This window comes from Silene latifolia, chromosome Y (genome assembly GCF_048544455.1).
Source record: "Silene latifolia isolate original U9 population chromosome Y, ASM4854445v1, whole genome shotgun sequence".
NCBI lineage: Eukaryota > Viridiplantae > Streptophyta > Magnoliopsida > Caryophyllales > Caryophyllaceae > Silene > Silene latifolia.
The window spans coordinates 402,810,096-402,823,955 of record NC_133538.1 but is presented as its reverse complement, the minus strand read 5'-3'; the positions used below and the strand labels follow the sequence as shown (position 1 = coordinate 402,823,955).

Genomic DNA, 13,860 nt, shown 5'->3' with positions numbered 1-13,860 from the left:
GCATGCGTATGTATCAATCAAAAATCACGTTTAATCGACCTGCTTGACCACCAGTGGCATTCTGATTTGCAAAGTTCACCAAGGGGGAAGGCGGCGCGTTTAATTGTAAGTTGTCTTCCAATATCTTCTTCAAAACAAAGTTTTTAAACGAATCAGTATTTGATGTAAATTTGTACATATGTAGGCTAGCGCAGTGAGTGATTATTTGGAATCACGAGATAAAACCAAAGATAACACCAAAGGAAGAGAAATTCCTGATTTTGCGGTCCGCCAGATACCTTTTAGCGGATGCTCACCTACTCTCAACAAACTAGAGTCTGGGCTGTTCACCATGATGGCAATGCTATTATATGAGGGTGTTCCTTTTCTGCATGCCAACCTCGAAAAGAAGAAATCAGGGCGTTATTTGGTGATCCAGCTAATAGCTACCCTTGTTCTAGCAGATATGAACGTCTTACGTGAAGGTGTCCTCGAAAAGGTGAAAGCTTTTATTAACATCAAAGAAAAATTGTGGAAGGAATTACAACTGAAGCGTAAAATAACCCATGTCGTTGTAAAAAAAATAAAGATCCTAAGCTAGTGGATAACTTTTTTTGTAATATGACTTGTCTATGTAAACATCTTGTTCAAACATGGTATCATTAGGCAGTTAGTTTTTGTTAAACAATGTTAGCAGATATTATTGGTAGTTTTGCCTCATTTTGTAAGACATTGTCACTTTTCAAAATGATATTTATGTAGTTTTACCAAGCTTGATAAGGCTTTACAAGAGATAAAGTGTAACTTTCATCATATAAAATGTACTTCTAATTAGATAAAGTGTAATTCTAATCATATAAGCTTTAATTCTATGCAGATTCTAATCAGATAAAGTGTAACTTTAAAAATCAAAATTGTAACTCTAACCAGACAAACTGTAATTCCAATCATATAAAGTGTAACTGTAATTGTAATAACATTTTGATTTTGCAAATTACAGTACTTTGATGTTACAATTTATAATAGTTTCGTCAAAAACAAAATGCTTCAACAAAATAGATTGTAATACCAACGGGTATCATTTGACTTCACTGCAGTTTGATGTTTAAACAAAATACGAGGTGCAGCTTGATGTTCCGTGAGAATGATACATAATACATCCAAAAAAATTTATCAGTGGAATCGCTTATTATAGTGATTATTTTAAGATGTCATCTTCTTCATCCTCCACTCCTTCTTCATCTTCTCCTGACGATTCCTCTGATGAAGGTGACAATGGTAAGTGCTCTGCAAAAGGGTTAGGGTAGTTCCTCTTGTCATGATTAACTAATCGCTTGCAATTTTTACACATGCGTTTTGGCTTGCTTTCAAGGCAACTGCTTTTGCCTTAAGCGACAACATTCTCTTTCCGATTCTCTTATTTTTTGATTTCTTAGGCAGCAAAATTGTTACCTCCTGACTAGAAGAGCAGCCAAGAATTTGCTCCAACTGTTGTTGTTTATTCAATGGTGATCCTAAGGGTGATAGTTTCTATTTAAACTCTCTAATTAGACTAGAAAAATTGTCGACATCAGCCTTGCATTTGCCCATAAGCATCCAAACTGTTTGATGAACCTCTGACCACATTACTGACATCGCAATATGTTTTTCATCTATTATATCAACGTCCTCAACTGCTTCACCATTACAATCGAACATTTTAGAGCGGATTGCATCTTTACACTATTTGTTAACAACACACTCATCTGGAATAGTCTTCAGTCCATTAGATGAAAGAATCCATATTACATGCTGGCATAGAATGCCTTTCCTTTCAAGCATTCTGCAGCTACAAGTTGCTTTAAATGTAACTAGATCAACAATATAGAGTAAAATGTTAGTTTACACAGAAAAAGTGTGACTGTAACAGACTAAAGTGTAACTTTAACTAACAGGAGTGTAACTTTATGATGTGCAATTTTAATAAAGAAAATGATAATTATAATGAATAATTGTGTAACTCCAATAAGTCACAATTATTTTATACTTCAATAGACAAGTATACCTGGGTAGTACGTAACCTGATAGTTTCTGTCCTTGTTTGCATCTCTTACAGTTGTCACCTCTAAAGAGTCTCCCTCGGAAAACCCCCTACTTTTACAAGTATCGATTGAGTACTTGACCTCTTCTTGAAATTCCTCAAATACTTTATGACTGTACACTTGGGCCCCGTGCACCTCAATAGCCAGGTGCGTTGACATTTGAGGGGAAGTGTGCCTGTTACCGTTGTCGAGCTTCTTCTGCGTATGTCTTTGTTGGTCCATAGCGCTGTCAAAACGCAGCGAAAACTCGACTAACGTTCCCGATTTGCTCTCAAATCTCTTAAAGAAACTATCTTCACTCTCTGATCTTTGTGTTGTCCTCATAACACCCCCCATCTCTAGGTCCCTACAATGTGCCATAACCCACTGCTTCCTTTTAGCGTACATTTCCTTAAACCAATCAATGTTATTAACTGTGTGTTCTCTGCCTATTTCCTCCCATTTTGCATCGAACTCTGCTGCTTCAATGTCTTCATCCCATATAATGGCATTCAATTTCTTAAGAAATTCAGAATAATCTTCTCTCGTCACTCCATACTTGCTTGGCACTTTGTTCATGATATGTCACATACAATATCGATGACGCGTTGTCTTGAACACGAGGGGTACCACTTTAAGAATACCAGGATCCTGATCGGTGATAATATATATAGGCTCCTTCTGAACCATCGCAGCTAAAAAACGGCTGAAAACCCATTGAAATGACTCCGCATCTTCATGACGCGTATGTCTTTTTCTCCTCTTATGGTTGAGGTTATTAAGGAGATTGGCGTTCCATCTTATCAGCTCATGCCTATGGTGTGGAAGGTTGTATGTTCCATTAATTATCTCTGTAAAAAGCACGATATCTCATTTTCCCTTGATGATCTAAAGGCTTGTTACGCTGTTAAAACCAATAGTCTTGGCCGTATAAGTTTTAAGGTCAGGGCTTCTACTACTCCTCTTTTGAGCAATCTGGATAGCGGCCATAATAAGGGCTGGGCTGCTAGGTACATGTTTGTCAGGACCAATTCTGTGGGTCCTGACCTGGCGTATTTAAATTACGAAGCTTGTGTTGCTGGTGAGTTTCTTTCTTTCGTCCTGCATGTTTTACTTGTTAGTAAAAAATAAAATAAAATTCATATTGAATTATACCTTTTATGCGTGCAGTTGATGACTGGGTTACTGAAACTGAGTATCCTACTGCCAATATTTCTGCTTTCCTCTCTATTTCTCCTTTGGAGAGGTCTTGGCCTCTCTGTTGTGGGGTTGGCCATCTTCCTCGTTGCTTGAAGGCTGATGGTGCTGCCAGGGTGGCTAAACCTTCTGGGGCTGTTAGTGCCACTACCTCAGGCAGTAAGTCTATCTTAATTAATCTCTTCTTTTTTCTTTGACTTCCTGATTATGTTTGGTTTGTATTGCTAATATAGTGTTTCGTGTTGTAGCCACTAGGTCATCTACTCGTCTTGCCAGGTTCGGTATGGCTGACCTTTCAGCCAGGCTGGCTAAGATCAAAGAGGAAGGTTCCCAGGGAAGTGGAGATGCTGAACCTGTTATAGATTTGACTGAACAGTCTGATGCTCCCAAGATCACTGTTGTACCTGCTGCCCCTGTTGAAACAAGTTCAGCAGCCCAAAAAAGCAAAATTGAAGATGTTGACATTTCTGCCCCGGTCAGGGAAGTGAGAGCCAGGGTGGACAATATGGAGGCTGCTAGGGTGAAGATCAGGGATTACGCTGCTTCTAGATCAGATCCCATGCTCACCCTTGACCCTGTTGAGACTGCTACTCAGGCGGTTGGGTAGTTTTTATTAATGGGGTATATTATTCATACTCTTCTTCCTGTTTTTTTTTTTGGTCAGGGTGCTGCGACCTGTCTCCATAACGCCTATCAGGCTACTTCTTTGGTAGCCAGGATTGACCTGATGAGATCAGATTATGATAGGCTGAAGTCTGAGCTGGATTTTGCATGAGCTGACATGGCTGCTAAAGCTGCTGACTTGGTGAGGGCACAGGCTGCGAGAGATGCTGCTAAGGCTGAGGCAGTTTCAAGTAAGTGGCTTTTGCAGGAAGCTTTAGACAGGAATAAGGAGCTCGCCCAGGAGAGGGACGACCTGGAGCTCAAGTTAGATGATGCTTCCCTCTATTTTTATATTAAGGGGAGGGCTGCTGCTATGTTAGAGCCTGTCGAGGCCAGGGCAAAGTGGAACCCTGAAGCTGAGATGGCTTTTGCTGCTTCAAAGTATCCTGACCTGCATAATATGGAAAATAAACAGGAGGTCGACTCTCCAGGGGAGCAAGATGTTGATGTTGATCCAGCTAAGAGTGGGAGTGCTGGTATCGTTTCTAAAGAGAAGCAGTAATTTGATTTTTTAGTTGGTATTTGGCCCATCTAGAGGGGATGTCCCTGGACGAATAATTTTTCTTTTTTCTTTCTTTGTCTTGGTCAGGGAGACTATCCCTAGCCTTTATGAATATTTTGGTGCCTTTGCCCTAGGGGTAAAGGCTTTATTAATGTAGGCATGGTGGCCTTTTTGGCTGATTTTGCTTTTGACTTTGCTTGGGTCTGCGAGTTTCATCCTGTTGGGCCTGTTTAGACATCATGCACATCATTTTTGTTTTATCTTGTTATTTCATGAGCAGTTCAGCCAAGTATAGTTTTTTGCTATAATGGTTGAAGGGGTGGGAAAACCGGCCTGTCAGGAGGGCTTATGTCCCCTGCCTAGCTGGAGGGCTTGGTATTCGGCCTGTCAGGAGGGCATTTAAACTAAGTGGTTGGGAGAGAAAACCCTTGCACCTGTGTTGCTGCGTCCAGCTGGTTGTAATCCGTGGCAGCAAACCTAGTCAGCTCAAGCAATTATTTCATGCCTGATTGGTCCTGACATTTACTGTATCTGGTGGTGGTTACCAACTCGTCAGGCACAGTTAAGTGCAAAATTTTTGTTTCAGGAATATATAGTAGAGTAGCCCTCAATCTTGAATATTTATGCATATAATCTTTTATCATGTATAATTGTTCAGGATTCAAGAAGTAAAATAAATGGGTTAGTTGAATATATAGATATGGGTTGCATACAAAGCATGTAAAACACGTAGTTTCTCAGGTAGCATGTCAGGTTGAGTAGTGATTGAATTTATACCTGATTTGTGGCCTGATCTGATCTTTACATATGGAATAATTTTAAATGGGTTACATTTCAGGATCTTGGGATCATTTCTCCTTCTAGTGTTTGGAGCTTGTATGCTCCTTGTCCAACAATCGAATCAATCAGGTAAGGGCCTTCCCATGTGGGGGCCAGCTTGCCTGCTGATTTTTCTTTTTTATTCGGAAAAACTTTGCGTAAGACTAAATCTCCTTCCCTGAAAACTCTGATTTTGACATTTTTGTTGTAAGTCCTGGCAACTTCTTGTTGGTATGATGCCATCCTGATCTTGGCAGCATCTCTTAATTCTTCTGTTAGAACCAGGTTATCTTGCATTAGGTGTTTGTTTGCTTCAACATTGTTCAGGCTGTAACTTGATGTTGGCACCCGTACTTCTGCAAGAATGACAGCTTCACAGCCGTACACCAAAGAATAAGGTGTTTGGCCTGTTGTTGTCTTTGGAGTCGTCCTGTCTGCCCATAGTACTAATGGAAGTTCTTCAGCCCATCTGCATCGTCTTCTTTTTAGCTTCTTTTTTAGGCAGCTTATGACTACCTTATTGCTGGATTCAGCTTGGCCATTGGCTTTTGGGTATCCAGGGGTTGATGTTACCAGGTTGATATTCCATTCTTGGCAAAATGCTTGGGTCCTTTTCCCCACAAATTGAGTTCCATTATCACATACTATTTCTGATGGGACTCCATATCTGTAAATTATGTTTGTCCTGATGAAGGATATTACTTCTTTTTCAGTTACTTTCCTGAAAGAGTCAGCCTCAATCCATTTGGAGAAGTAATCAGTCATAGCCAACATGAATACTTTTTGTCCTAGAACTACGGGCATTTTTCCCACAATATCCATGCCCCACTTTATGAACGGCTAGGGTGCGGAAATTAAATGGAGGAGTTCTGATGGTTGATGTATGATTGGTGCACGAATTTGGCAGGCTTCACATTTTGAAGAGTATTCCAGGCAGTCAGCCCTCAGTGTAGGCCAGTAGTAGCCTGTCCTGAGAACTTTACTTGCCAGGCTCTTTCCGCCTTTGTGGTTGCCACAGTGTCCATCATGTATTTCTTGAAGTACTAGTTTGGCTTCGTCAGGCTCCAAGCATCTCAGGTGGGGTCCAGTCTGCGATCTCTTGAACAAAGTGTTATTGATGATAGCATAAGTTGAAGCTCAAATTTTAAAGGCTCTTGCCTCATGTCTGCCCTGAGGCAGTATTCCTCGGAGAAACAATCATAATAGGGTTTAGTCCAAGAGTTATTATCCTGATTGACAGGGTTGACTTGTTCAGGTTTGCTGATGGCTGGTTCTATTAAATGAACAATTGGTATTTTGTCGAAGACTGTAGGGGTTAAATTTGAGCCTTGGCTGGCCAAAGCATCAGCCTGGGTGTTCAGGTCTCTTGATATTTGATCTATGTCCAATAAAGCGAATTTAGTGGTAAGATTTTTTCCATATTCTAGATACGAAATCATTTTTGCATCCTTAGCCGTATAAATTCCCTTTATTTGATTAGCAATTAGGAGTGAATCAGTTTTTACCTTTAGGTTTTGAACACCGAGGTCTAGACATACCTTTAAGCCTGCTATCAGGGCTTCATATTCTGCTTCGTTGTTCGTAGCTTTGAACTCACAGCTTACGGCATGTGTTATCATATCTCCCTGTGGTGATTTGAGCACTAATCCTAACCCTGTCCCCCTGGCGTTGGATGCCCCATCTATGAATAGGGTTCATTCTTGGTCTGGGGTTTTACTTTCTAATTGGTTGACCTCTTTTATCAGGTCTGGTTCCAGGTTAGGGCTGAAGTCAGCCACAAAGTCTGTAACACCCCGCGCTTTCCTTATATTTTAAATAAATTTTTAAGTAATTTTTATTAAATAATTATTATTTAAAGCTTATTTTCATAAAATATCGTCATAGTCGTATAACGGTAATAATATTGTAGATTTTAATAATATTATTCTCCGTCTCGAGTTATAGTAGACTTGGGACGATAATTCTAGTGGATACCGACTCATTTTGAGTTATTGGGCTTAACTTGACTCATGGGCCTTTTCTCTCCTCTTTCCTCTACACTAACCCCCAACTAAACCCTCACAACTTCATCTCCCTCATCTCTAATTTCTGAAATTCCTCAACAAGCACTCCACCATTGTTAAACCCTTTGCTCTCAACCCTAAAATCACCATAACTCACTCAATTCTTCACCAATCTCGTTCCTTTTCGCGCCATTCTCTTCCTTTTCTCATTTCCCTTGTTTCTAAGTAAGAAAGTTGCCATCTTTTCCTCTTTTTCGAAATTCTCATCTTTCAAGGATGTGGATTCTTGACTTAATACCTTTATTTTTGTGCTTAGGGGAGAACTTGGACAACCGGGAGGAGGATAGCTACATCATTGACGAGTCTTTAGAAGATTGAAGTGCAAAAAGGTAACGGTGATGGGTTACTCGACTTTTATGTTAAAATTGTGTGGTTTTATATAGTTATAATCTCATAGGAATGTTAAAAATTGTATCTTTCATGATTGGTGCTAATTTGGATGTTGTATATCATGCTTGTTTGCAATTCTCACATGTTTAGATAAAAATCTCATGCTACATCTCTTGAATCCGGAATTACCCATTTCACATGCTCAAATATGTTATTTTTCCGAGTTAGAATCATGCTAGGATACGTAAACAATTGATGGGAAACGATTGTTGTTGGTTTCAAATGGTTTGGAAATGTTTTGCATTGAACCCGTGTGTTTGTAGTCCCAGCCGGGTGACCGGCGGCCGGTCTACTGACCGGCTGGGAGATCCCTGTAAGTTTTGGACATATTTTAGTAAGCCTGTATTCCCATCCGGGTGACGGCGGCCAGGCTTCATCGACCGGGTGGGAGTGCATGAAGGTTTTATGTGTTTTTGAAATTTGCCGTATTCCCAAGGTGGACCGAGCACTGGCCGGTCTCTTGACCGGCTGGGAATGCACTGTAAGTTTTATTAAATTTCTGATTTTGGCATGTTGTCCCCGGCCGGTGGCCCGGCCGGTACACCACCCGGCTGGGAGTCCCCTGTTTGCTCTATTTCACTTGTGACTTCTAATAACGATTGAGTTATGCATGTATCTTCTTTCCTATCGATAATTAGTTACTTTAAGACTCATTAATGTTATGAACATGCAAAATGGTTATGGTTCTTATTCGGACCCGAATGTGACGTTTTACATTGTGAGACTACTCGACTTTTCCTATTTATTTGCCTTCGGACATTGGGTCACGGTTAGGTGCCATTGTCTCCGAGTTGGGCTATTTTTCCTTCGGCCTCTTCGGACCGGGGGTCACGGTTAGGTGACAAGGTTCCGCTTGAGGTTACTCGATTTTCGGGCACGGTTAGGTGTACCATATTTCGAGTCTTGGATACGATTTGGTATCGTTTGTCGAATCGGGTGTCGTCCATCCCGAGAGTCGGGCCAGGTTTAGACTAGGACCGTATTATGATCGTCGTCCTACCAAGAGGTTGGAGTCTAGAGGGTTGTCTTGTTTGAGTCTATACTTTGTAATTGTCTTACATTTGAGTCGAGTTGATGTGTGTGATTTGACCTAATAATTCCTCTCTCATTTGTGCTTTACCATTCCTATTTTCTTATGCCCACTAATCATGATTTTCGTAATGCCGTAAGTATTTACTCTCATGCTTGTTTATTTAATTAAATTCCTAATTACTTGTATTTTGACATATTGTGGCTGGGAGAACCCTGAGTTACTCCCCACTGACTGTGGCTTTCATATTTATTATGAATGACAGGTTTGTGATGAAGCTTAAGTGGGGAAGACCGTGTGAGCTAGCGAGTTCTTACCTCGGACCTTATTTAGTTATCACATAATAGACTCACCTACTTTTCGAATCTATGTTAATTCGTGGGATATCTTTTCCCCAATAAATAGACTTGTTTTGTTAACTTAAACTTAACTATCTAAACTTATTTATCATGTTGGTGATGCCTCGCGTTGGACTTCTTTAGAAGCCTTAAAAGTTTTCAAAAATCTCGTGTTTCCGCCACGATTTACTAGTTACTTTTAGTTACCTCAACGAGGGGTGTCACAAAGTCTGTTTGGGCCTGCGATTTTATCGCTGCCCTGGGTTCAAAGGAGATGTCGTATGTGCTAATCTGTACTGACCATTTGGCCATCCTGCCTGATAGTTCAGGCTTACGTAGGACAGACTTTATGGGTAAATTGGTCCTGACTATAATGGGGTGATTTTCAAAATAAGGTCGCAATTTAGTACATGACATAATTAAAGCTAAAACATATTTTTCAATCAATCCATACCTCAACTCAGCATCTAGCGGGCTTTTACTTACATAGTAGACTGGATGTTGCTGACCATCTTGTTCTTTCACTAGGACTGTGCTGATTGTTGTGTCGGTGACAGATAGGTATACTGACAAAGGTTCTCCTTTCTCTGGCTTAGCCAGTAAGGGTGGAGATGATAAGTAGGATTTCAGATCCTGAAAAGCTGTCTCATGTTCATCCGTCCATTGGAACTGCTTATTTTTTCTGAGGAGGTTGTAGAATGTTTTGCACCTCTCGGAGTATCTTGATATGAAACGGTTCAGGGCAGCTACCTGACCTGTCAATTTCTGGATGTCCTTGACAGACTTTGGTGACTGCAATTCCAGGATAGCCTTTATCTGTTCAGGGCTGGCTTCTATGCCCCTTTTTGTGACCATGTATCCAAGGAATTTGCCTGCAGATATTCCAAAGTGGCTTTTTGCAAGGTTTAGCTTCATGTTGTATTTTTCCAATATCTCGAATGCTATTTCGAGATGTTTCACATGATCTTCTGCATTTTTGGATTTCACCACCATGTCTTCTATGTATACCTCCATGATGTCACCTATTTGGTCTTTAAACATCATGTTGACAGGTCTTGTACGTTGCCCCCGCATTCTTCAGCCGAAAGGCATGGCGGTGTAACAAAGATATGTCTCGATGCGTAATGAATGCAAAGATTACTCTCCTGGTCGCAGGTGCATCTTTATTTGATTGAATCCACTGGAAGCATCCATGAATGTCAGCATCTCATGGCCTGCTGTGGCGTCTACCATGGCATCAATATGTGGCAAGGGAAATGGATCTTTGGGACAGGCTTTGTTCAGGTCAGTGTAGCCTACACAGACTCTCCACTTTCCATTCTTTTTCTACACAACAACTGCGTTAGCCAGCCACTCAGGGTACATTACTTCCCTGATCATTCCCATATCGAAGAGTTTTTCTACTTCCTCGTTAATTATGGTATTTCTTTCAGCTGCAAATTTCCGCCTTTTCTGCTGTACAGGCTTAAAAGATGGGTCAACATTGAGATTATGCGTAATTATATCAGCGCTAATTCCAGTCATATCAAAATGTGACCAAGCAAGCCAAGATGATTTATTTTTAAGGAACTTTACCAGTTCAGGCCTGACACTATCTGGTGCGTCAGATCCTACTAAAACATACATGTTAGGGTACTCAGGGTCTAGGATTACCTGATCTGTTTCCATTCTGAGAGGTGCCACATAAGTGCTTCTGACAGGGTAATGTAATTGCTGTGAAACGGACTTACCTGCCTTGGAAGGCTTCAAGGCTGCTGTGTAGCATTCCTGGGCTGTCTTGTGATCCCCTTTGATTGTGGCTATGCCCCAGTCTGTTGGTATCTTGATACAATGGTGATAGGTTGACGGTACGGCCTTGACATTATGAATCCAGGGCCTGCCAAAGATCGCGTTGTAGGATGACAGGCAGTCAAGGACTCCAAATTTCTCATAAGATAAGACTCATTCCACGTAAGTTGGGAGGTGGATTTCTCCTAGGGTGCTCCTGGTTTCGCCACTGAATCCTATTAGGACACTGTATTTTTTGGTGATTTGGTCCTCGTTGATATTCATGGCTTTTAGTACGTCAAGCATGATCAGGTTCACTGAGCTGCCTCCGTCTACCAGGATCCTTCTTACTGTGGCGGTTCCAATCTGCATAGAAATTACCAGGCCATCATGATGGACATCAGGGATGCCCACCAAGTCACAATCATTGAAAGTGATTGTTGGGATATGATCCGGTTTGCAGGGTGATACGGTCCTTGGCGTCCTGGCTATCTTCTTTGCTGCTGAACTTGTCTGGCCGCAAATCTCTGATCCGCCAGATATGAATTTTACTTCATAAATTGGTGGTGGTGGAGGGAGACTACGATACTTCTTATGCTCCTGATTCTCTTTACCCTGGTTTGCGTTCCTGCCTTTTGTCTTGATCAGGTCTTTCAAGTATCCAGATTTTAGCAGGTAGGCCACTTCCTTCCTCAGGGTGAAACAATCATCTGTGGTGTGTCCAATATCCATGTGAAATTCACACCATTTAGAATTGTCTCTTCTGGGGTTGGGATTTTCTAACTTCCTGGGCCATCTGACGGCTGATCCCATTTTGTCAAGTCTCTGGATTAATCCTGCAATATCAACACTGAAGTTATGTTCGGAAATAGGTGGATAAACTTTAACCTTACCTTAATACTCATGAGCCAGGTTAACTTCTGACTGATCTGGCCTGGAATATGGAGTAGGCCTATAGTTGTTTTCTTTGTTGCTCTTCCTACTGCTCTTTTCATGATCCTTTGCTCTACTGGGTGATCCAAGTTTATAGCTTTTATCTTCCTCTAGCCTGATGAAGGCAAGAGTCTTGGCCTGAACGTCCTCGAAGGTGTGGCAGGGATACTTAGTGAGCTCGCTGTATAAGTCACTATATGGTAGTAACCCCTGCCTGAATGCCTCCACTGCTGTTCCAACGTCACACCTGGGTACGGATACTTTTTCCTTGTTGAATCTTTCGAGGAATGTCCTGAGAGTTTCATCAGGCTTCTGTGTAACTCGGTAAAGGTCACTGGATCATTTCTCCAACTCCATGCTACTCGCGAACTGCTGGTTGAAACTGTTGATCAGGTTGGCAAAAGAATGGATGCTCCCAGTTGGCAGGTTGATGTACCATTGCAGAGCATGGCCAGTCAGGGTTGTTCCAAATCCCTTACACATGCAGACTTGTGTAAATTCGCTGGGGACAGATGCAGCCAGCATTTTTTGTTTATAAAGAGCCACGTGATTTTGTGGATCCGTGGTTCCATCATAGACCCTCATGGATGGAACTACAAACTTCTTTGGTAGGTCTACTTTTGCTATTTCGTCTATGAAAGGTGAATCAGCATAGTTGTCAGGGGTAGCTTCTTCCATGCTGGCAGGTACTCCAGGTATCTTATCGAATTTTTCATTGAATTCTTGATCTCCTGAACCACTGCCATCATGATGGCCGCTGCAGATTCATCAGGTTTTTCACCATCATTCTTTGGTTCTCCGTCATCATCAACATTAACGAATTTAGAACCTATTGGGCTCCCAAAACTGGATAAATCGATGTTTTTGATGATTGATGCAAATGGGGTTCCTGGCTGGAATCTAGAGCCTGCTCCTTGGGTTTTCTCTAATTTTTGTTTCAGAGCTGACTCAGATTCTTTTAGTTGCAGAATTTATGCTTCAGTTTGAGCTACCTTTTCTTTCAGGCTTTCCAACTCAGCAATTTGCTGGAGAGCTGCATTCAATTGTTCTTCAACGGTAGGTTGGGCCATTTTTGTAGGATTTTTGAATTTTTGTAAGATAAGAAAAAAGGATTTAAAGAGCTAGATGCCCCACGGTGGGCGCCAATTGTTTTGGGTGGATTTTGCGCAAGGCGAAATCAGTTCAGGGTAGATTTAAGTAGGGTTAACTAGCTCCAAGTGGTTTCATGGTCAGGTCGTCAGGGTTAAAATATAACGCTCTAAGTATAACAAAAATAGCAATAATGAGACAAAGTATTTTGTACGTGGAAAACCCTTGAATGGGAAAAAACCACGGGCACCAAGCCAGGAGAGGATTTCACTATGTAATTTGGGAGAATAATTGTATGATAACGACAATGTATATATTTCTCTAAGTATTGTGTATGAAGATGTATGCTTCTTCTTGTGTGTACGATGTGTTGCAAATGTCTTCAAAGTATTCCTTATATAAGCTTCACTTGAATGACTGTCTGATGCTGGATTTAATGAGGATTATTCTCCATAATTGTCCATAATAATTGTCAATAATTCTCCCTTAATTACTGCATTTACTGCGAGATCTTTCCATTCAATGCTGCGTATATAATCCTTTTATAATACGCGTTTACAGTCTAATATCGTCCTGATATTTTAATCGTTGACCTCTTCATGGCCTGGCGCTTATCTTCATGTGTCCTAATAGCCTGACATCCTGACAGCCTGATAGTCAGGTTTAGATGAGATACTTATCAGGGAGGTCTGCGGATTTCCAGGCCTTAATCAAAGAAGAACCTTTGCCTATTAATAGCCATTTCCTTAAAGTGGTCTACGAACATCTGACCGTCCCGTTCATGAATGTAGCATTTCACATCTCTGTGAAAGTTCTTAAAATCATTTAAGCTAGCTCCAATGTTCTCAAACCCACTACAAGAATATGGGGCAAAAACATCATCAATAAGAAACTATCTAAGTATCTAAATGGTTTCTTTACTCAAAGAAACCATTCAATAAAGAAAAATGGTCTCTTTCAATTAACAAAGAAACCATTGTAGTATAGAAATGGTTTCTTATATTAAAATAAGCATTAAAAAAACTTTCAG

At 40.9% G+C, this 13,860-nt stretch overlaps 1 protein-coding gene across 1 annotated transcript; it reads right to left on the bottom strand.

Annotated features, from left to right (window-relative positions):
• Positions 1-1,701: 1,701 nt before the first annotated feature.
• Positions 1,702-2,618, bottom strand: LOC141632226 (protein FAR-RED IMPAIRED RESPONSE 1-like). The gene is made up of 2 exons (XM_074444789.1): positions 2,024-2,618; positions 1,702-1,829 (listed from the first exon to the last, which is right to left on the bottom strand). Exons 1-2 carry the CDS (start codon positions 2,616-2,618, stop codon positions 1,702-1,704), a joined length of 723 nt encoding a protein of 240 aa, XP_074300890.1.
• Positions 2,619-13,860: the final 11,242 nt, after the last annotated feature.

Bases quoted from the DNA above. Each gene is read 5' to 3' on its own strand.
- LOC141632226 (XM_074444789.1), bottom strand. From the start codon at position 2,618: ATGAACAAAGTGCCAAGCAAGTATGGAGTGACGAGAGAAGATTATTCT. The intron at 1,830-2,023 runs GTATACTTGTCT...TTGTTGATCTAG, and splicing joins TCAGGTTACGTACTACCCAG to TTACATTTAAAGCAACTTGT.